General features: G+C 38.3%; 1 protein-coding gene across 2 annotated transcripts in view; it reads right to left on the bottom strand.

The window, feature by feature from the left end:
* BAZ1A (bromodomain adjacent to zinc finger domain 1A) overlaps positions 1–19,926 on the bottom strand; it is a 110,486-nt gene extending 90,560 nt beyond the window's left edge. The window contains exons 1-3 of one of the 2 annotated variants that reach the window (XM_027861106.1): positions 19,676–19,926; positions 18,996–19,165; positions 4,350–4,628 (exon numbers count right to left, since the gene is read on the bottom strand). In XM_027861106.1, coding sequence (XP_027716907.1) covers positions 4,350–4,628; positions 18,996–19,108 — 392 coding nt within the window. In that variant the 5' untranslated portion in view covers positions 19,109–19,165; positions 19,676–19,926. Of the gene's footprint in view, positions 1–4,349; positions 4,629–18,995; positions 19,356–19,675 lie in introns of those variants that run through there. The other variant, XM_027861107.1, reaches the window with a different exon arrangement.
* Positions 19,927–21,859: the final 1,933 nt, after the last annotated feature.

The following is a 21,859-nucleotide window of genomic DNA, read 5'->3' as shown; positions in this document are numbered from 1 at the left end:
GCTAAAAGCTTACAGGTCCACAGCCTGGCCCTGAGATCCTGGAATAGTACAACACTTAATACACCAAGAAAGCAGCAACAGCACCAGCCCAGACTTTCCCTCCAAAAGTGTGGGAGCAGAGCCCAACCCAAACATCAAGTCCAAAGTCAGGAAGAAGGCTGGAATAATGAGCCCCACCATAATTAGTTTTTATGGTGGCAGGGACACTCAAGACAAAAACGCTTAAGAAAATGACTCCAAAACTTCTACAAGCAAAAGCCTCAGATGGCAGAGCAGCAGGAACTATAAAATACGTATAAGCTCAACCTATCAAGACACATAGAAAAACTATAACCATGACTCATCGCAACTAAATGTTTCCCGCCTCATGACAGAAAGATGATGGACTAATATTCAGAATAAGAAACATTTATGACATTGTCAATGTAAATTTGTTTTGCTTAACTATGCTTATAAGATAGAAGGATTCTTTCTTTTTTCCTTTCTTTCTTTCTAGTCAGTGGGGGGGTAGGTGAGTAGAAGAAAAAAATAAAATGTTTGATCATTGAAAAAAAAATAAAAGTTTAAAAAAAAAGAAGATAGGTGCTTTTCTTTTAGAGAAAAGCTTTAGGCCATTAAAAGCACTACACAATTTTTCAAATGCAATTTAGCCCACTCACCTCCTGATCAATTCTGGGCTCAGTTCATTGCTAGCTAGATGGACCAGCTTTACAGACTGCATTGAGTCTGGGCCATTTGGAATTCCTACTGTGCTTATTTTTTCTTTGTGGATCCCATTTTAGGAACTTCTGCAATGTTACGGAGCTTGAAGCAAATAATGTCGTAAAATACACTACTAGAAGTAATAAAAGAACCCAATATTTTACTAACTATATAAAAGTATTTGATTCATTGGAGCCAAAGAACATCTTTCTCTCCTTAACGAAGCATGACAATGCCAAAATCCTACTAGCTTTCAGGAAAATTCTAATAAAAGAAGTTTGCTTGACAACTCTTTGATTATCATCAACAGACACGTGAAACTGAAATACAGGCTTCTCACCATCAGATGAGATGTTCTTGTTTGTGAATTTCCTGCACATAGTGGGTACTTAATAACATTCTTGTTGAATTTCACTGAATTTCTGTTTCTATCTCCTGGTCTTAGTCCCTCAAAACCCCTTCTCATGTTGCATTCCCAATCTTCTTTTCATAGATCACCTACCAAGCAACTAAGTTGTCAGCTAGGCTATTTATAATCCTATACAGCACAATGTCCCAGCAAAAACAAATCCCACATATAACCCCACTACCTTTTGCTTCAGAATACAGCTAAAAAGTCTCAGAGTAAAAATTAGCCCCCAAAAGCTCCTGGGCTCATTTTTTAAATGTCAGAGGCTCAGGAATGGGCCCAATGTGGCTGAAGTTAATTGTGCTTTTAAACTAAAGTACGTTCAAGCATGTTCTCAAGTCACTTTCTACTTAGCATAAATCTAGACTTACAGGTAGATATAAGACAAGATAATACGTGTTTAACAGAACTGGTTTCCTACATAATTAATAGAGGAATGGAAAGGAAGAAAATCTAGAATAACTTGGTAGCAAAGTAAAAATGTTAAGAATATTCGCACTTAAAAACAATGTTTTTAAATTTCTATTGAGCTAAGACTTTTTTGAAATAATGACTAAACTCAAGTTACTCAACTTTTAATCAAGTCATTTAACTTCCGAACTTTAGCTTCCTCATCTACAAATTGATGTGAATAATATATATATAATCTACATTAAAGCTGTTGTAAAAGAAAATTTCCTATAAATTATAAAGGAGTCTATAAAATGTGAACTATCATAAATGGTTACAAAGTCCTAAAGAGTTATATTTAAGCTATGAGATTTTTAAACTTCTGAACTTTTCAATGTCTAAAATGTTCACCAAAAGGTTCATCTAGAAAACAATATCCAAACAAGATACTAAAATTCTAGCTGCCAAGTAAATTTTCTGAAGTTCAAATTATCACCCCTCAAAATAATTTAGATGTCATCAAAAATGGGACAGTATGATCTTTACAAGTATTTCTGGAAAAGTCTTAAGTCCAACTACTATCACTGGCTACAAAAGAAAGAATAACTTGGGTCCGTCCTTCCCACATGAGCATCATTAACTCGTGGGGATTGAAGCACAAAAATTAAACAGTAGCTCTATCTATATTACTGATTCCCCTGCCATCATTTAAAAGATTCGATCAAAATTTCTGCTGCAAGGACCTAAGTAATGACTCGGGTATGAACAAATAAAAATACAATGGCTTGTACATAAGGCAACAGCTTACTGTAGCAGATGAAGAGTCAACTTACCGCCCTCTAACAAACTACAGTCCTTATTAGCTTTATGTAATTAATATAATAATGTAAATAAACATTACTAGCTTTTCAAGATGATCCGACCATTCTGGAGAGCAATTTGGAACTATGCCCAAAGGACTATCAAACTGTGCATACCCTTTGACCCAGCAATACTACTTCTAGGTCTGTAACCCAAAGAGATCATACAAATTGGAAAAGGACCCACATGTACAAAAATATTTATAGCAGCTCTATCCGTGGTGGCAAAGAATTGGAAATTGAGGGGATACCTATCAATTGGGGAATGGCTGAACAAGTTGTGGTATATAAAAGTAATGGAATACTATTGTGCTATAAGAAATAATGAGCAGACAGACTTCAGAAAAACCTGGAAAGACTTGTATGAACTATTGCCAAGTGAAGTGAGTAGAAGTAGGAGAACACTGTACACAGTAACCGCCACATTGTGTGCTTACTAACTTACATAGACTTGGCTCTTCTCAGCCATCCAAGAACTAAGACAACTCCAAAGACTCATGATGGAAAATGCTGTTCACATCCAGAGAAAGAACTATGGAGTCTGAATGGAGATCGAAGTATACTATTTGCTCTCTTTTTGGTTATTGTTTTGTTTCTTCTTTCTTGTGGTTCCTCCCATTGCTTCTAATTCTTCTTTACAATATGACTAATGTGAAAATATGTTTAATATGAATGTATATATAGAGCCTATATCAGATTGCATGTTGTCTTCGGGATAGGGGAGGAGAAGAAGGGATGGGGAGAAAATTTAAAACTCAAAGGCTTTATGGAAGTGAATGTTGAAAACTAAAAATAAATAAATTTTTAAAAAAGATTTAGGTCCAGCATTTTAGAATTTAAATTCAATTCATTACCTGGAAAATTACTTTTTTCCCCACAAAGTACAGATAAACTACTAATTAAAAGGATATTCCTTATAAATTAAAAATTAAGCTTCGTGACAATGGTTAATTTTCATCAACCATTCATTTCACTAAAATGTCAAGTTTTTTAAAACATAATAGTTCTTCAACAGGAAAAAAATTCCAAGGATTGCTTGTATCACCTATTATGATACATAAAGCACGTACTCAGTTAGTTAAATAAAAAAGCTGTTGTTAAATTAATTTCATAGGCAAGTATACGTCACTATTTCTTTAAAAATTCTGAAAAATTCTGAATAGCCATTATGCAGTGACTCCAAACTTTTTTGGTTGGCAAACCTCTATTTAGAACAGAAGCAGATAAGTCACTAACAAGAAGCATTCAGGTGATCCAGTGAACACAGAATACTGGACCTATGAGTCAGGAAGACTCAAGTTCAAATGCAGCCTCAGATACTTAGCTATGCAAGTCACTTAACCACTAATCTGCATCAGTTTCATCTATTCTATAATAGAGGGATGATAACAATAGCACCTATATCTCATATAGTATTACTGTGAGGATCAAATAAGAATATATGGCAAGGTGCTCTGTAAATCTTAAAGGTCTATTTAAATGTTAGCTATTAATGAGACTACAGTTTATCAAATAATTTTCTATTAAAAAAAAACCCTGCTAAAAAAGTTTTTAAACACAAACTGAAAAATGCCCCTATTGACTATCCATTGTATTTATAAAAAATTCAAGATTTCAAATTTATTAAGGAACCATTAAGACAAATTTAATTGAAAATTAAATAAATTTATACATATAATGGCACTAAACATTGTCACTAAATGGCAAAATCTTCCTGTTTTCTTGCAGACAAATCATATGATTTGGATGAAACTCTCAGTGTCTCATAAGGAATCTGGTCAAACAGATAAGGAAAAAAAAGACTCCTTATAGATGCCTTATAGATGGAGAAAAAAGTTTGACCCAAGAAATGTGTGCAAATTAAAGTTTACCGAATTTAACAGATAATAAACAAGCATTTATTAAGTGCCAACTATGAGCCAGAACACTCAGCATAAGGTATAGAGAGAACATACAATTTAGAAATATTTACACCCAAAATGCTTTACCTTGCACCATTGCTCCTAACTACTTCAACAATTTCTCCAACAAAATATCGATCCTTGACATAAACGAAGATATCATCACAAATTTCATGCAGTCGTGAGCGATGGGTAAGGGTAGTCAAGTATAAAACTGGAATTACTAGTGGTTCTGGAAAACTCTGAAGATTCTGTCTTGCTTTTTTCTCTGATTCAAGAGCCTCCTGATAGGTGAGTCCAGGTTTGCCAGTCACAGCACAGCTCCACACAAGACTATTACACAGAATAGTTCGTTCAAAAAAATCACTGCAATTTAAAAAAAGAAAGAAATTACCCAGAATTCCATGAACAGATTCATTTTAGCAATATATACCACGCTACCTCTGGGGCAAAAGTATTTAGAGACAGATAAATCTAAACTTTAACAATTCAGTGTCTTCCCCAGAACTTAAAACTTTATACCTACAATAAATCCAACTATTTATAATCAGAACTTGATCATATAACATTATAAATCACAAATTCAACAACATTGAGACCATCTAGGAGTCAATGAAGCACAGCTAGAAAACTGGCCTTGGAGTTAGTAAGTCAAAAACAAATAAGTAAATAAGTATGTATTAAGCACCTATACTAGGCACTGTGCCAGGAACTAGTATTAAATATACAAAAAAGAAACATTCCCTTCTCAAGAAGCTTACATTCTAACAGGAGAAAGACAATATATAAAGAGAGTGATAACCAAAGAATGCAGTTTTGGTTTGAGGACTGTTCCTAAGTGGCAATTATCACATCCTTTCCAGGAACAAAATCTGATTTTGTTACCATTCTGAGAGCAAGAAGACGGGGGCTAAAGGGGAAGGCACAGATAGAGAGTCAGGACACATATAAGATGCCCAGGGTAAACGATATTTGAAATATCATTAGTCATATGTAGGGGATTATGTAAGTTTTCACTACTCAATTCATTCACCAACCAGGACCAATCAGCCCCAAGTTATCAGTTTCAAAATTGAGTGAACTAACTCTCCCATAGGAGGGAAAAGAAGTCTGATCCAGGTGCTGCAACAGGGACAGCTACAGAGCATACATTAAATCAGATCATGTATCAACCCAAAGGAAGATAGCAGAATGGATGAAATATGAAACATGATGCTGGGATCTGATAAATAAAGTGAGTTTTTACTCCCTCATCAATCAGGACAGCTCAAACCAAGAAGACCCATGTTCAAGTTCTGACTTTTGATACAAACTGGCTTTATATGCCCCTGGAGAAATCAACCACCACTCAGAGCCGTTGGGACAAGGCTCAATGACTCCAAGTTGCTAAGCAGCAGAGGTAGAGTTCCCAACACCAAAAAATCACAAGTCCAGTTCCCACTCCTTCACTTTCCACTCCCTCACTCCTGCAAAAGTCAAAATCTAAAATTAAAATCAACTTTGCTTTCTTCTTTGAGGCTTACAACTAATTAAACTTCTGTTGCAGAAGCAAAAAACAAATTATAAGTTATGAATTACAAATGCTGATAAAATGTGTTCTCCCATTCCTCCCACTATGCCAATCACAGTACCACTCCATAGAAGATTATTACACAGAACAGTTCATATTCCCCACAGATGGTGCTTCTATTTTCTCTATCTTTATCAAGGAAAAAAATTTTCCCAATATATTCTAAAAGAGTTAAAATAGTTTTTAATTCCTGGTAGTAAATGTGCACTGATTATCCCTAGGAATAGTATTCCTTCTAACAGGAAAAGCAAATACATAGTGAAACAGAAAAGGGGGGGGGAAGAGAGGGACTAATCCACATCAGGAACTGTGCTAAGGACTTTAAAATAGTATCCCATTTGGTCCTCTCAACAACCCAGTAAGTACTTATATGATCTACATCTTATAGTTGAGGAAACTTTAAAGAAAACAGAACTTAGGTGACTTGCCACTGCCACTCTACTAGGCATCTGGGGTCACATTTGAACTTAGGACTTTAAGACTCTAGGTACAGTGCTCTACCCCCTGGACCACCTAAAAGCCTAAAGTAATGCTGAGTAAATTCCAATGAAGCCAGATTTTGTGTATTGGGAAAAGAGGGTGGGGGAAGAGGGGGAGGCCTCAGCCAATGGAAGAGATAAAAAATAAAAATCAATAACTGATTGAAATCTGCATTTAAAATGTAAATAAAAAGGGAAATAAATACTATTTGATATAGTGCTAGAAATGCCAACTACAGCAATAAGACAAGAAAAAAAATTGAGACTATAAGCATAGGCAAAGAGTAAACAAAATTATAGCTTTTTACAGATGATATGGTTTACTTGATGATCCCAAGTATTAACTAAATATTGAAACAACTTTACTAAGTTATAAGATATAAATGATTATTTTTTTATATTATCAATCAAACACAACAGAAAAAGAGAAATTTCATTTAAAGTAACTACAGAAGATATAAAATAGTTGGAAATCTATCTGGTAAGATACACACAGAAAACGTATGAATACAACTACAAAACACTCTTTCTGGAAATGTAGACTTAAATAGAGAAATATCAACTGCTTGTGGGTAGACTGAACCAGTGTAATAAAAACAACAATACTACTAAAATATTCAGTGCCAAACCAATAAAACTATCAAAAGATTACAGATCTAGAAAAAATAATATAGAAATTCATTCAGAGAAACAAAAGGTCAAGAATCTCAAAAGAAATAACGAAAAAAGTAAGAAGAAAGAAGACCTTAGGGGTACCAGATCCCAAGCTATACTATTATTACAAAGCAGTACTCATCTAAATGATGTGGTACTGGTTAAAAGATTTTATCAGTAGAACAGACTAGGTTCACAATATACAGAACAAAGGGGCACAACATTTGATAATCAACCCAGGAAAGTATTTGATAAACCCAAAGACCTGAAACTACTGGGGGTTGGGGGAAAGAACTCATCATACCTAACACCAACTGCTAGAAAAACTAGCCAGAAGTCTGGCAGAAACTAGAGATCAATACCTTACTCAGAGTAGCAAAATAACCTCCAAATGGGCTTGACTTAGACAGCAATTGAATTGTGACATGGTAAACAAATTAAAGGAAAAAAGAAGAAATCACCTTACAGATAGGTCTGCCCATATCAATGATTTTTTTTTTGGAGGGGGGAATAAAGAGGATAATAAAGAGGAACACATAAGACACTTCCAGATACTTTCCCATGACTATATTACTCCTCTCCAATGGCTCTGAGGAAGTGATCTATGAATAAGAGACTCACCTCCCCCTTCATTTTGGGTGGGGCAGAAGCAGTCACACAGGTTAGGATGCATAAATAGGTTGCACTATGTATTGCTGTTCAAAAAGTAGTAAGCAAAACAATTTGGTACAGATGAAAAAAGATGTGCAATCGGTGGAATAGATAAGCTATCCAACATATAGAAGCAAACACAGTAGCATCGTTTTCCATTCATCCAAAAACCTGTTACTGGGCGGGAGGAGGGGAGGGGAACCTCACTATTTGACAGAAACTCCTTGGAAAATCAAAATTAGACAGCAGTCTGGTAGAAATTAGGTTTGGATCAATACCTCATACAATATACCAAGATAAGCTCCAGATGGATACATGACCTAGCTATAAAGGATCACATCATAAAAACATTTGAGGAGCAAGGACAAAATTACCTTTCAGATCTATGGACGGGGGGAAGAACTCATGACTAAAAAGTAGAGAGGATTACACAAGATTAAAAGGGAAAATTTTTATTATATAAAAATTTTGCACAAACAGAACCAATGTGGCTAAAATTAGGAGGGAAAGAGATAAAGGAGGGGGAAAAAAATCTTTGCAACAAGCTCCTCTGAAAGATGTCTGGTATCCAACATATAAGGAAACAATATAAATTTACTAAGAGCCATTCCTCCAACAGGAAATTTCAAAGGAAGAAATCCAAGCTCTGACCAACCATGTGAAAATGCTGTAAATGAGTATTATAAAAACACAAATGTAAACAACCTTGAGGCTTCATCTCACACTTACTCCACTAACAAAAATGTGAAAAGAGGAAAACAGCAAATGCTGGAGAAGCTACAAGAAAACAGGCACACTAAGTGCATTGCTAGTGCAACCCTGTATGGCCCAGCCATCAAGAACAGAATTTATATGTACAAAAATATCCATAGTTGTTCTATTCCTAGTAGTCAAAAATTGCAAAGAGTCTGTCTTCCTATTGGGAAATGGCTAAATAAATTGTGGTATGTGAATGTAATAGAATAGTACTGTACCATAAGAAATAACAAAATGTACAATTTCAGAGGAACCTAAAAGATCTTTATGAACTGATGCTGAGCAGAAGTGAGAACTAGAAGAACAATTTATATGGTAACAACTACATTACAGAACAAAGCAACTTTAAAAGACTTTAGAACTCTGATCAATGCAATAACCTGTATCACAAATCCAAAATACTGAAGATGAAAAATAACACTTATCCACCTCCTGCCAGTGAGATCATAAAAATCAAAATGCAAGAAGCACACATTTTCACGCATGGGCAACGTGGGAATGTTCTTGCTGAACCATGTATGGGGGAGGGGGGGCGTGAGGCAATTGGGGTTAAGTGACTTGCCCAGAGTCACACAGCTAGTGAGTGTTGTGTCTGAGGCTGGATTTGAACTCAGCTCCTCCTGACTCCAGGGCTGGTGCTCTATCCACTGCACCACCTAGATGCCCCGTGAACCATGCTTGTTTATGAGGGTTTTATTTTTTGTTCAACAGGGGGAAGGGCAGTGAGAAGGAAAGATTATAAACAAATTGTTTAAAAATATGTATTATTGATATTATGTTATCTTTCTCCCCCAAAACTTACCCTTATTCTGAACTTATTTCTTCTGAAAACACTGCCATCTTTCCAGTCATTCAGTTTACCTTTGACTCCTCAATCTCCTTTACCCATATATCCAGTCAGTTACCAGTTACCAAGTATATTGTTTCTTCCTCCACATTTCTTGCTAGGTGATACAGTGGATAATAAAGCTGCTGTGCCTAAGCAAGACCCAAGTTCAAAAATGGCCTCAGACACTTAAAAGTTGCATGATCCTGGGTAACTCACTTAACCTGTTTGCCTCAGTTTCCTCAACTGTAAAATGGGAATAATTATAGTCCCCACCTCCCAAGGTTGTTGTGAGGATCAAATGAGATAATATTTGTAAAGCACCTTAGCACAGTGCATGGCACATAGCAGGCACTATTTAATAAATATTTATTTCCTTCTTTCCTTCTTGGCATTCTATACTCACAACCACCACGTTAGTTCAGATTCTCATTACCTTTCTCCTGGACTACTGTAATAGCCTAATTAAAATTAGTCTTACTGCCCAAGGTTCCTCTTCTCTAATCCACCCCCTATACAGCTGCCAAAGAATTTTCCTAAAGCACAAGTCTGACTATCACTTCCCTATTCAAACTCCAGTGGCTCTCTATTTACAGTAAGATCAAACATTCTTTCAACTTTCTCTCATCCTTGTTTAGTATAAGTTTTAAAATGCACATAATTACTTAACAGTAGATACACGTAATTTTTTTAAAAAGTCAATATAAACATACTGGTGGTACAAGCTCACAAGCTTTTTACTGATAGGAATGCATGATCAAAAAAGTTTGCAGACCATGGATAAGAGGACTAACAACTGTCAGGAAAGTCCTTCTAACAATAAGCAACTATTGGCTTTCCCAGGGTCATACACTCAGAATACATCAGAAGCAACACTTGAACCAAAGTCTTCAAAGCCCAGAACTACCATTTACTATTCCATGATACTTCAGTACCTAACACTTTGTCTTGTGTGTCCTTGTGTATAGTCACAGCGAGCCAGGATAGAAGGAAAAAGCATAAATATGAAAGTCATAGAATAATTAGTCAAACATCTGAATTTTTATAGTTGCTATATAGTTAATATTAAATTTGAATTGGCCATGTTGGAGAAGTGTTGCTTTGAAAGGGATATACCTGTCTTTACAGGTACACCTTGAATACAGTGTGTCTACGTGACCAAAAAAATGGCCGGGGTTTTTTCCTCCTACAACATTAGATTAAAATTTTCATTTATACAGTATGAATGAGGAATTCTGACACTTCATTAATTTTTTTCACATATTAATATATTACTAGGCCTTATATTCCCTTTATCTTCATCTTCAATACTTGTGTTTCTACAGGACTTCACCCGGGTTCAATTGGCTCAGATAAACAAACTTTTGATTTATCTTGCCCAGAAATACATCTTGCAATCCAAGCCAGAGACCATGATCAAATCAACTGCCTCGGTTCATTTACGTGTTTTTTACTCCTCCCAACCACCCATCATTAAACTGTGAGCTTCTTGAGAACAGGGACTGTCTTTGCCTTTCTTTGTAGCCCCAGCTTTGCACAGTACCTAGGGCACCTAGTAGATATATAATAAAAACTTGCTGACTTGACTATGTAACCACATTCACCACCTCTAACTTTCTGAACCAAGCTGCCCCTCCTGGATACCATTTCTCTACATTTGTTATCTCCTCCATTTTACTGTTGGTTCACAATGAGGGCAAGAAGATCCAGCTCTGCTTTTTCAACTGATCCCAAATGTTTACAACAGTGTTTGGCACATATTCAAATGGGCTTGCTCAATGCCTTTCCATCAATTCACTCAGAAGGGCTCCCCATCCTCAAGCTGAATTCTTTTGTACAATTTTAATCCATGTGATCCAAAAACAAAATATAGCCACATGCAAGACAATGTGCAGCTTTCCTCTACTCTAGTGATTCTCAAACTTCTAGGTCTCAGAACCCCTTTTTAAAATTTAAAAACTACTGTAGACTCCCCTTCAAAGAGTTTTATTTTAATGTGCATTATATCTGTTGATATTTACCATATTAGAAATTAAAACATCGAAGTATTACTATGAAAATAATTTTGACCTCACAGACCACCCCCTTCCTCATGGATCTCTGGACCATATTTTGAGAACCACTGCTGGACTCCATCACAAATTCCACAGTGAAATAATAAATAGTCAATTCTCAAAAAGGTTCACATCATTTCCACCCCAGCAACCAAAATTTGCTCCTATCACAAACAGAATAAAATAATAAAATTTCCCCCTGAGGATCTCCCCATCACTTGTAAGAGAAAAATCATAACGGTAAAATCAATAAATTACTAGCTGCCCCAGCAGATCACAAGGTTCTCATCACTACTGTATGTGCCTGAGCCAAGCTTGTGATCTGATTCCTAAACTATTTTCTATTTTTGTCTAGGTAATCTATAGTATATTCTAATTATGATATTACTTCAGTTTCTGCTTCTACCAATCTTTACCCAAATTCTTTTTACCATGACTCCCCGAAACTTCCCCAGTTCTTGGATTTCTTCAGATGAGTACAGTGTTAATGTATACAATATGCTTGCTACTCTACTACCGACCTGCTTTTCTTCCCCTCCTATTTTCTTTCTTTTAAAATCCATCCAGAACCATATTATACTTATGTGTTTGATTCTAACAAGTCTCTGATAGTTGAGGTCAAGTTTGCTACTTTACATTAGATTTCTACATCATCTTGCCTGTAATTCATTTGTGTTAACTACTGCAGAGATATATCTGAAGCCATGGGTTTTCTGAATCATCCTTTGATTTTATTTCCTGTGCATTATGTGAGCATCACTACTGCTTTTCTTCCTCCTAGGGTGTGACTACTCTCTATGAATATCTTAGCTTGGTAGATTTTTACCTAGGCTATTTTCCCCCTACCTCTTCAATTTTTAAAGCCCTTTTGATTAGATTTTTAAAACTGGTCCAAACAAATACAGCACACACCCTAATTCCTTTTTTAATTTTTCAACAAATAAATCAGATGAGAAGTATAAATTGCAAAGAAGGTGCCAGGACCAGCCTAAGTTGCAAATCACGGGCCTCACCTGGAGCTCAATGAAATTACAATTTCATTCACTATATCTATGATTATTTGTTACAAAAGATGATTTTTAGGAAACAGGGGCTAGTAAAGGCAAATGGGATACAAGTCTGTAAAAAAAATATATATGAAAGAATTTCAGAGTTTCTAGGAGCAGAAAGCTATCTAGTCACCAGGATTATCTATCACTAAATACAATGCCTTTTCCTTGGCTGATTACGTTAGCCACAGAGTTTGACACAGTTGACCACCCTGTGTTCACACTACTCAATTATGGTTTTTTTCCTACCTATGTATCTTGACTGATCCTTCTTAATTTCCCAAGATGGGTCATGATTCATGTCCAACAAACCCTTACATGTGGGTACTCTCCAGGGCTCTGTCCTAGGCCCTCCCTTAAATCCCCTTCTCTCTTTACTCTAGTTTCATCATTTCAACATTTGGATTCAACTATCATTTCCATGCAAATGATTCCCAAATCTACACGTCTAGAATTCGTTTCTCTTCTTCAGAATTGCATCTTAAATTGCACACCATAGAAATTTAAAACTCAATACATCTGAAACTCTAATACATGCGGATTATCTTCCCCCCTACCTCAACTCCTCCTCTTCCAAAAATTCCATTTCTGTTGAGGGCACCTCCAAACATTACATTCAAAAGTCTCCTCAACTTTTTACTCTCACTTCACATATCTAATCAGTTGCTAAGTATTGTCAATTGTACTTCCATAATATCTCTCATACCTAATCCATCACCTTTCTCTCCTAGATTATTGACAGAGCCTCCTAATAGGGGCCCTCTATTCAATTCTGTCCCTTCTCCATCACCAAAGAGATATTCCTAAAACATAGGCCTGATCACGTCACTTACCTGCTCAAGAAGCTTCAGTGGCTCCTTACTTGTTTCTAAATAAAAAAGTCTTCTTTTTCTAATTTAAGACCATTCTTAATAAAGGAATATCATATTCATTATATTCAATATTAGGTTCAACCTATTTTTCAGACACACATCATTCCATCCTCACATATTCTACATTCCAGTCAAATTATACCATTTGTTCTCATGTCCAACATTCCATCTCCCATATCTGTGCTTCTTCAAAGGAGAAGTTGGTTAGTCAATAAGCAGTGATTAAATACCTATTTTGTGCCAGGTAGGCAGGCTGTCTTTCATGCCTAAAAAGCTCTTCCCTCCTCATCTCTGCCTCCGAGAAACCCTAAACTCTCTCAGAGGCATCTGGATGGGCTCCCTGGTTGAAAGTTGGACTTGGGAATTTGCAAGACCCAAGTTCAAACTGCCTCAGACTCTTAATGTATTACCCAGAGGTAAGGCACTTAAAACTCTCTCAGTTCAGTCTCCTCATCTGCAAAATGAGAATAATAACAGTATCTATCTCACAGGATAGTTCCGAGAATCAAATAATAACATGTGAAGTGATCTGAAAACTTTAACCATATGAATCCTAGCTATGACTCAAAGCTCAGCCTCAAGGTAGCATATTAGGTGCTTTAACAAATTAACAGTTATTCAACTTGTACAGAATTCCCTCTACAACATCCCCCAACAAGTGACCTTCACTTGAAGATAACTGAGAGGTTTTCATAAGGTAGGAAGGTTGAACTAAATTGTTATCAATAAGATAGAGGTTGTATCCTCTTCTATACAACAATAATTCATTCAGATTGCTCTGAATATTGCCTTCTCAATCATTCAGACATTTCATCTAAACTTTATAACCCCCTTCTCCCCCATCTCCCCCAAAAAAGGGTCTGGAGGGTTGCTAAACCAGTTAGTGTGAACAAGGTTAAAGAGGGATATAATTAACCCATTTAAGAGAATCAAGTATTTAAAATCATCTATTTGCATACAATTAATGTTCAACATGTTCAAGAAGAGTCTCCTACATTTATTAAAGCAGGTCTAACAGGAGTCAGCAATTAGTTCAGCAGCATACACTTCAAAGAAATTAAATAGAGGGTTGAACCAGATGATCTAAAAAAGTACCTCCCAACTTATGACACCACTTGTAATTTTTTTTTTTTTTAAGGGAACCTCTGACTTCATCTGTTTTAAGGAACTTACACATAGATGCAATCTCTCTGCAACTCAAGAGAGCTGCCTGGGGCATCCAGGGTTTCAGCTACTTGCCCAAGATCTACACAGTCAACATTTCACAGAATGAGACTTGAATCCCCAGTCTCCTTGACTTGAGGCCAACTCCATGCTGTGTCTCAACGTAAGTGTGCTTTTTGAAAAAAAAATCTTGATTATTAGCCTTCCTCCTATAGTGGTGGGTCTGGCTACACAGTAAGTAAATGCCAGATCCTGAGAGAATCACCTAGAACTGAAAAGAATCTCAGAGGCTATCTAGTCCAATCCCTCTCATTCCACAAAAGAGGAAACTAAGGTTCAAGGAGGTTAAGTGATTTGCTCAAGGTCATGAAAGTAGTAACAAAATCAGAATCAGAACCTCAGGTCCTCTAACTTCTAAACCTGTGCTCTTTCCACTGTACTACACTGCCACCAAACGTAATGAGACAGATATTAAAAATACCATTAGATGTCATTAGTTACTTAATTTTTTCCTCTGAGAGATAGGAAAATGGACCTCTGATTTCATTAGTAGGGAGTCCCTTTACAGGGCAATGCAAGCCTGTACCTTCTCTGTAACTCACAGTCTTGGAGAGTAGCCTGACAAAGAAGTTAAGTGATTTGCCCAGGGGTCACACTACCATTATGTGTCAGAGGCTACTAAGTAGTCTTGATTTCTAGTACTGCTCTCTATCCACTAAGCCATAGCTGCCCCTCCCTTTCAAAAAGAAAAGTCTTGGTTCAACTTTAAATAAATTCTAAAATCCCTTAACTTACAATGTCAACAAGCCTCATTTCAATATAAACAAACCACTGAACTTATGAGTGAAAATACAGTAAGTTTCCTCTTGAAGATTACATGAACTTTTTTTGATGACATTGTGTGCATGTGTAAAAAACTTTTTTTTTTTAAGAGAAGTAAAAAGGCGGAAGAAGCAGGGAAAATAACGTTGAATTTGGAGTCAGATTAATTTAGGTTCAGATTTCTGGCTCTGCTACTTCCAAGATGTATGACCATGAGCAAGTCATTCTTTCAGGGTCTGTTTCGTGACATCTGCAAAACGAGGGGCATGTTTCAGTAAGTATCCCTAACCAACTTAAATTCTATAGATCCTATTCATATGAAAAAGTATTCAGAAATCTAGAGGTAGACTAGTAGTAGTTAGAACTGGGTTCAATAAAAAAAATCAAATACTTATTAAACGACTTTGTGTCATATAATGGGCTAGTGGACAGATATACAAGCAAAAAGAATTTAACAGTTCCTCCTCACCAGTTTATGTTTCAGCGGAGATTATAAGCCTTTGTGTGTGTGTGTGTGTGTGTGTGTACACATGCTTATACAATACACATGGTTATTATCTCTTCCATTGGGACATAAACTTCTTATGAGTAGAAATTCCATACATATGATATACATATGTGCCTATGTATAATAAAAATATAAACTGAATAAATACAAATATATATTAGGTAAACGTTATTTTGGGAGGGAAGGCACTAGCAAGTTGAAAGGGCCAGGGTATTAGGAAAGGTTTCAAGCAGAAGGTAGTGATTGAGTTGCATCTAAAGGAAGAAAGGAAGTCTTATGAGGCAGAGCTGGGGGAATACACATTCCAGGCTTTTGGGATAGAAAAAAAGAGATAAGAGTATAATGTGAGGAAGTGGGAGAAGGCCAGTTTGGTTAGATCATAGAATCTGAGAATAAATGTCCAATGAGACTAGAAAAAATATAAGTTGGGGCCACATTGTATAAGATTTTAAAAAACTAAACACAGGACTTTACATTTGATCCTAGAGGTAACAGGAAGCCAGTGGAGTTGACTAAGGGAAGTTAAAGGGTCAGATCTATGGTTAAGGAAAATTACTTTAGCAGTAACACCTACTGATGGATTAAAGTGGGGAGGAGACTTGAGGCTGGGAGGCCTCTTTTCCTTTTAGAAAAAGCTCTGACACTATCTCCTGTCAGAAGCCTTTCCCGATCTTCCCCTAATCTCCAAACTATTTTTTATATATTTATATTTATTCACTTTATATTTATGCTTGGTATATTTTATAAGTACTTGGTGCCCATTAGAACTTAAATTTATTTCAGGCAGGGACTGTTTCATTCTTTGTATTTGTTTTCCTAGCACAATGCCTGGCGTATGGAAGGAACATAACAAATAATTCCTGATTTACTGATAGGAGGTTGCATCAGTAATCTAGGTGAGAGGTGATTACATGGAGAGAAACAGTGGAATAAGAGAAATGACTTGTGAAGGCAGAAATGTTGCAATATTTGGCAACTGATTAGATATACTAGGCGAGAGTGAATGAGAATAATGCCTAGGTTTCAAAGCCGAAAGACTGGAAAGTTGGTGGGCACCAGGAAGAGCTTACTTCTGATACACACTGGCTCTTTGATGCTCAAATCACTTAATCTCCCAGTACTCTAGGCAACCCCCAAACATTATAAATTGCCAAGAAATGCCCATCTACATTGATAGAGGGTATTTGCTCACCATTATCACTGGTTCCATCTCTATCTCCAGTCCAAAAGAAAAAAAAAACCTAACAGTATTAAAATTGTTTCCCATTTTAAGCTTCTTAACAAGGTTTTAAATTAACATCCAAAAGAATCATCAATGACACTGTTCTGTATTGTACTCTAGAGGGTAGAGTCTACCTACACAAATATTAACTGATTACAGCTATATCTGCTTAATGCATTCCAAACATGTCTCTAAATCCAGTATTTCTCTTGTTCTAGCCTCAAAAAAAAAAAAGAAAGAGGGGGGAGGAGAACCAGAAAAAAACTTGCTGAAAGGAAAAATGGCTTTAGAGGTTTTTAATGTTTAAGGAAGTTTTTAGAAATCAGTATCCTGAATGCTTTCATATTTAATTCAAAATGTGCTTTTCTAAAAATAAAGACTAACTCTAATTTTCACTTTACAAGAAAAAGTGGTATATAATACCTTATAAGAATAGTAAATTATTCCCATCTTCCTCCAAATACTGGACATATATGTTCTTTAAAAGCTTTAACTTTAATCAAGATTTCAAATCCAAAACTTAATTTCACACTATCAAAATGTCTTGACAATAATTTTGCAATATCCTTTGCAACAATTAAAAGAAAAGGAAATAGAAATGACATTTTCCCCTAAAGCAAAGACCATGATCACGATTCAACTAAAGACACAAACTATTACAATTCAAAGACAGCCAAATTACCTAATCTAATTTCACTTCGGAGTTACCAGGTGAAAACCTATTTAATTAACATTAAGGTCCTTTTGGAGCCAATGATTATTAGTGTACACTAGCACACTTTTTTAAAGTCATACATCTTTAATTTTCATTTTCTGTGGGTGTGAAAAACAAAAAAACTTCCTTACTACAATAAATGCTAGAAAAGGGGTAATCTGGGAATACATTATAATACCCTCAAGGGTATACATTCTCCTAAACCACTCCCACTTTCACAGCCCCTACTCAACAGGGATGTCTACTACACAGTGTTAAGTGTCTTTTACACACACACACACACACACACACACACACACACACACTCACTTCTGGAGGAGTGGCTAAAAATTAAAGTGGTTAGATTCCTATCAGTAATACAGTCGAATGGGCTACAGTTTAAAGACTGGTAATTTGAATTTGTGCTGTAAATTTGGCAGTAGAAAGGGCACGAGACTTAGTGAGGGTCTCATCAAAACAATGGAGACTCCACAAGCACCAGGAGGTGGCAACCAGAATCAAATATAATTGCCCCAAGGGGTGGGGGGAAGGGGTGAGAGGAATGGTTCTTCTCCTCCTCATTCTTACCTAGAAATCTACCCCAATTTCTTTCCTAGCTCCTGTTCCCCAGCAGGGGGAGGGGGACTGGGAGGGGGAAGGGAAACTTACGTAGGCCTACCTAGTTTCTGAAGCCTCCCCAGAGGCCGGCAGCTTGAGGTGCTTCCACCTCCCAGAGGCCGGCAGGACAGGAGGCCAAGCCCCACACACCAGCTGGCCGTAAGAACCTACAACTTTCACTTCCTTCCCCTTCTGGCTCCGTCCCCGCACCCTCAGCGCCGACCCGCCAACCGACAGCACCAACGTCAAATCCTCAACTAAAGCATTCAAAGTAAGCGAGCTCCACCCGCCGCTTCCAGCCTCTGGGGGCGGGATTCCCTCGCCTGGGCCGGGAGACCAACAACCTAAAGCTGCCCCCAAGAGCGGGGCAGCCCCGGCCGCTACGGCCGGGATCCCGGAACTGCCGGCGTCCGGACGGCACAGCTCGCGCCGGGCGTGGGAGTGGGTCCGCCGCGCAGAGTCGAGGGGCGCTGCCCGGAGCTCCCCCTCCCCCGGCGCACCCTGCCGGCCGCACAGCGTGGGATTCCCCCACCTACGCTCCTTTCATACCCTCTCTTCCCCAATTCCCGAATGAGGGCCAGGGCTGCCCCAGCCGGCTCGGGCAGAGTCTCCGAGGGCAGCCGCGTGAGCTCCTGAGGAGCCGGTCCCCTTTCCATCGCCCGCCAGAAGCCCAGGGTCGCCGAGGGGCGAGCCGAGACAAAAGGAGCGCTAAGAAGGGCTGAAAAAACGGAAGAGCCGCCTAGAAGTGTCCCCAAACTGCCCTCCCCCACCCAACACCCAGTCCCTGCTCTTACTCATAGTGGCGGAAGATCTCGTTAGTAACTTTACAGTAGAAAACTTCCTCGTCGGGCCGCAGGTCCCCCGGCGGCTTCTGCCTCACAAACGGCTTTCGGTGCAGCAGCGGCATCTCCCCACGCCCGCGTGCTGGCCCGGACCCTCGGCCGCCCGCGCTCGTCCCACTTCCCTAACAAAATTGGAGGGGAGGGAAAAAAGCCGGTCAGGTGGGGGACGTCCGGCCCTTGGGTCGCGGCGGCAGCAGAGGGCGTTGGCAAAACCGTGCGCCCCTTTTGTGTGACTGATGAGCTCCTTCCCACAGCTGCTCCGGCGGCCCCAGTGAGTGAATCACTGAGTGAATGAGTGAGCGAGCCGTCCCTGCCGCGGCTCCTCTACTAGCCTCCCTCCCCCACCCCCGCGTCTCCTCCCAAGTCCCTCCTCCTCTCCCTCTTCCTCCTCCTCTTCTTCCCCTCCTCCCCCTCCTCGCTCACAATGGGGCGCTGACGCTCAACCGCAGCCGGCGGTGTGGACAGCCTCCCCACCCCCCAGCCCAGCCCCGCACACAAAGTGCTAAAGAGAGCTAGGATGTGGATACGGGGAAGCCCCCGGATTCAATTCTTCTCAGGCTTTGTTTCTCCTCCCCACTTTACCACCCAGCTGACACCATCCCAACTCTCAGTTACACTTTGTCTCCTCTTACCTGCAATCTCGAAAAACGCCGCTTCTCTGCCTTCCTAACTACAAAGAAGGGGAAAAACGAGGTTCCTCTACAGATCGCTTAAATTCTTCCTCGTTCTCTTTTTCCTCCCCCTTTGCCTTCTACTACTGCTTTGCTTTATATGTATAGCTATATATAGTATGTCTATATCTATATGTCTATATCTATCTACCTATCTATATCTACATATATATAGTATAGTAGGTCCCACAGCCATTTGCCCTACTCTAGCTCCTAGGAAGTTTGTGTCTTGTTTTTTATCTACTTTCGGCTCTAAAGGAGGAAGAACTCTGGGGAGGAGCTTTGCACGTCCCACTTCTACCTTTTTATTGGCTGCTCAATGACTTTTATAGTTTGTCACTGCTACAGGAAGAGATAGCAAGCTAAAGAGAAGCCTGGGGGAGCTACATTATTAATGAATGGAGCAGTTCCTTGTGAAGTATCAGAAGCATCCTCCATATTTGAGATGAATCTAAAGATCTGTGGAAGATCTTGTTTTCATAAGTATATGGCTAACAAACTGAAGTCTTCATACTCAAAGTTGCGACCAAAATGTTACTATATATTGGGGAAAAGGGATCTAAAATACTTTTTTTTAAACTTTGATTATAAAATACAGGAATATTAAAAAGGAAAAAATTATTTGGCCCTTTAAAAATTAGAATTCCTATCTTTAAAAAAATTTACTTGTGGCAACATGCACTTTGGAAAAAATATGTAACTGGAGAATAGTTCACTCAAGAAAAATTATTCAGCCACAAAAAGAAATTGCAGCAAGATCATAAAATCATAGATTTCAGGCCTGAAAGGGACTTTGAGGCTATCTGGTCCAAACCCCCTTAATTTTAGAGAAGAAGAAACTGAATCCCAGAGAAGTTAAGTGACATGTTCAAGGTAACTCAAGTATTAAATGGCAGAGCCAAATGAGTTTATATAATAAAATATTTTATCATGGGACAAAATAAATTGCTATACCCAAAGGGTTTCCTTTAATATGTTAACACATTTGTTTTTTGAAATGTTTCCCGATTATTCTGATCTGCAAGTCTAATCTGTTGCTACTATAAGCTTTTAGTTCACGAATATCAAAAATGTAGTTGAAATGATTACAGGGTATGAACCCCTATTTGGAGGCATCTGAGAGACTCCTCCCCATGAAGGGAACACGTGTGCACTGCCACCTTGCTGAAAGAACTCGAGAACTACTCAGGTTCCCAGTGAATGAAATTGTCTTAGATTGACAACTAAGCATCAGGTGGAAGGATTCTTGTTAGAGGACATGCCACTTCTTTCATAGGCCTGATAAAGTGGGCTTTTTTTTGTTTTTAGTACTCCCTCTTCACATTTTTCCTTGCATCTTTTAGGATTTCTCCCCACCAACCCCACTCCCCTGCAGCTAACTTAATGGTGACTATAAGAAAAGCAGCACATGGCTATTTGCACCTGCTTGCCCAGGTAGCTGAGAGGGGAAGACCTCAAATTCCTATTTGCTTTTCACCTCTCTGTTTTCTGAGCACAAGTCAGGTACTAGAGTTCCAACACATAGACTTTACTTGCCCAAAGTATGGCAACACTGATATAGCAGTAGACAAGTACTCGCCTGAGGCTCAAGAGGAAACATCCTTAGAAATTACTTTCTCAGCCTTGCAGGTTTGCTTAGGATAATACCAAATTCAAACATCCCCAAAAGTAGTACTCTGGACCACCAGCCTCCCAAAGAAAGATTTCATCAACAGAACTCTTCATAGAGAAGGATAATCACCAACCTGGCCCCTACAAGGTAAGTCTGAGTACTAGGCATTGTCATGGACAGGCAAGTAGATCTAGACCTTGTCATACTTCCCCAATATTGCCTAGTTGCTTAGACAGTGCAGGTCCAAAGGGAAAGATTGCTTGGGGGGAGGGGAAGTCCTGTTGCCTATATTTGGGGAAAAAAATAAATTGAGCTTTACCATGAATATGTTTGGAAATTTTCCAGGAGTACTCTAGGTAGAGGCAATAAGCCAAAAAGAAAAACTAATTAGATCAGGCCCTCAGGATTGTACCCAGTCTGTATAAGCCCAGAGTCTTGGGATACCTTAAGCCACAGAATTTCATCTGTATTTAGGATTCTTAGTCTCATTGTCAAGTATCCCAAAAACATTATTAGCAAAAGCAGAAATATAA

This window comes from Vombatus ursinus, unplaced genomic scaffold, assembly GCF_900497805.2.
Source record: "Vombatus ursinus unplaced genomic scaffold, bare-nosed wombat genome assembly UNPS02014449.1, whole genome shotgun sequence".
In the NCBI taxonomy this organism is placed as follows: Eukaryota; Metazoa; Chordata; class Mammalia; order Diprotodontia; family Vombatidae; genus Vombatus; species Vombatus ursinus.
Note: the sequence above shows the minus strand (reverse complement) of the source record. Positions and strands in the feature narration are given on the sequence as shown.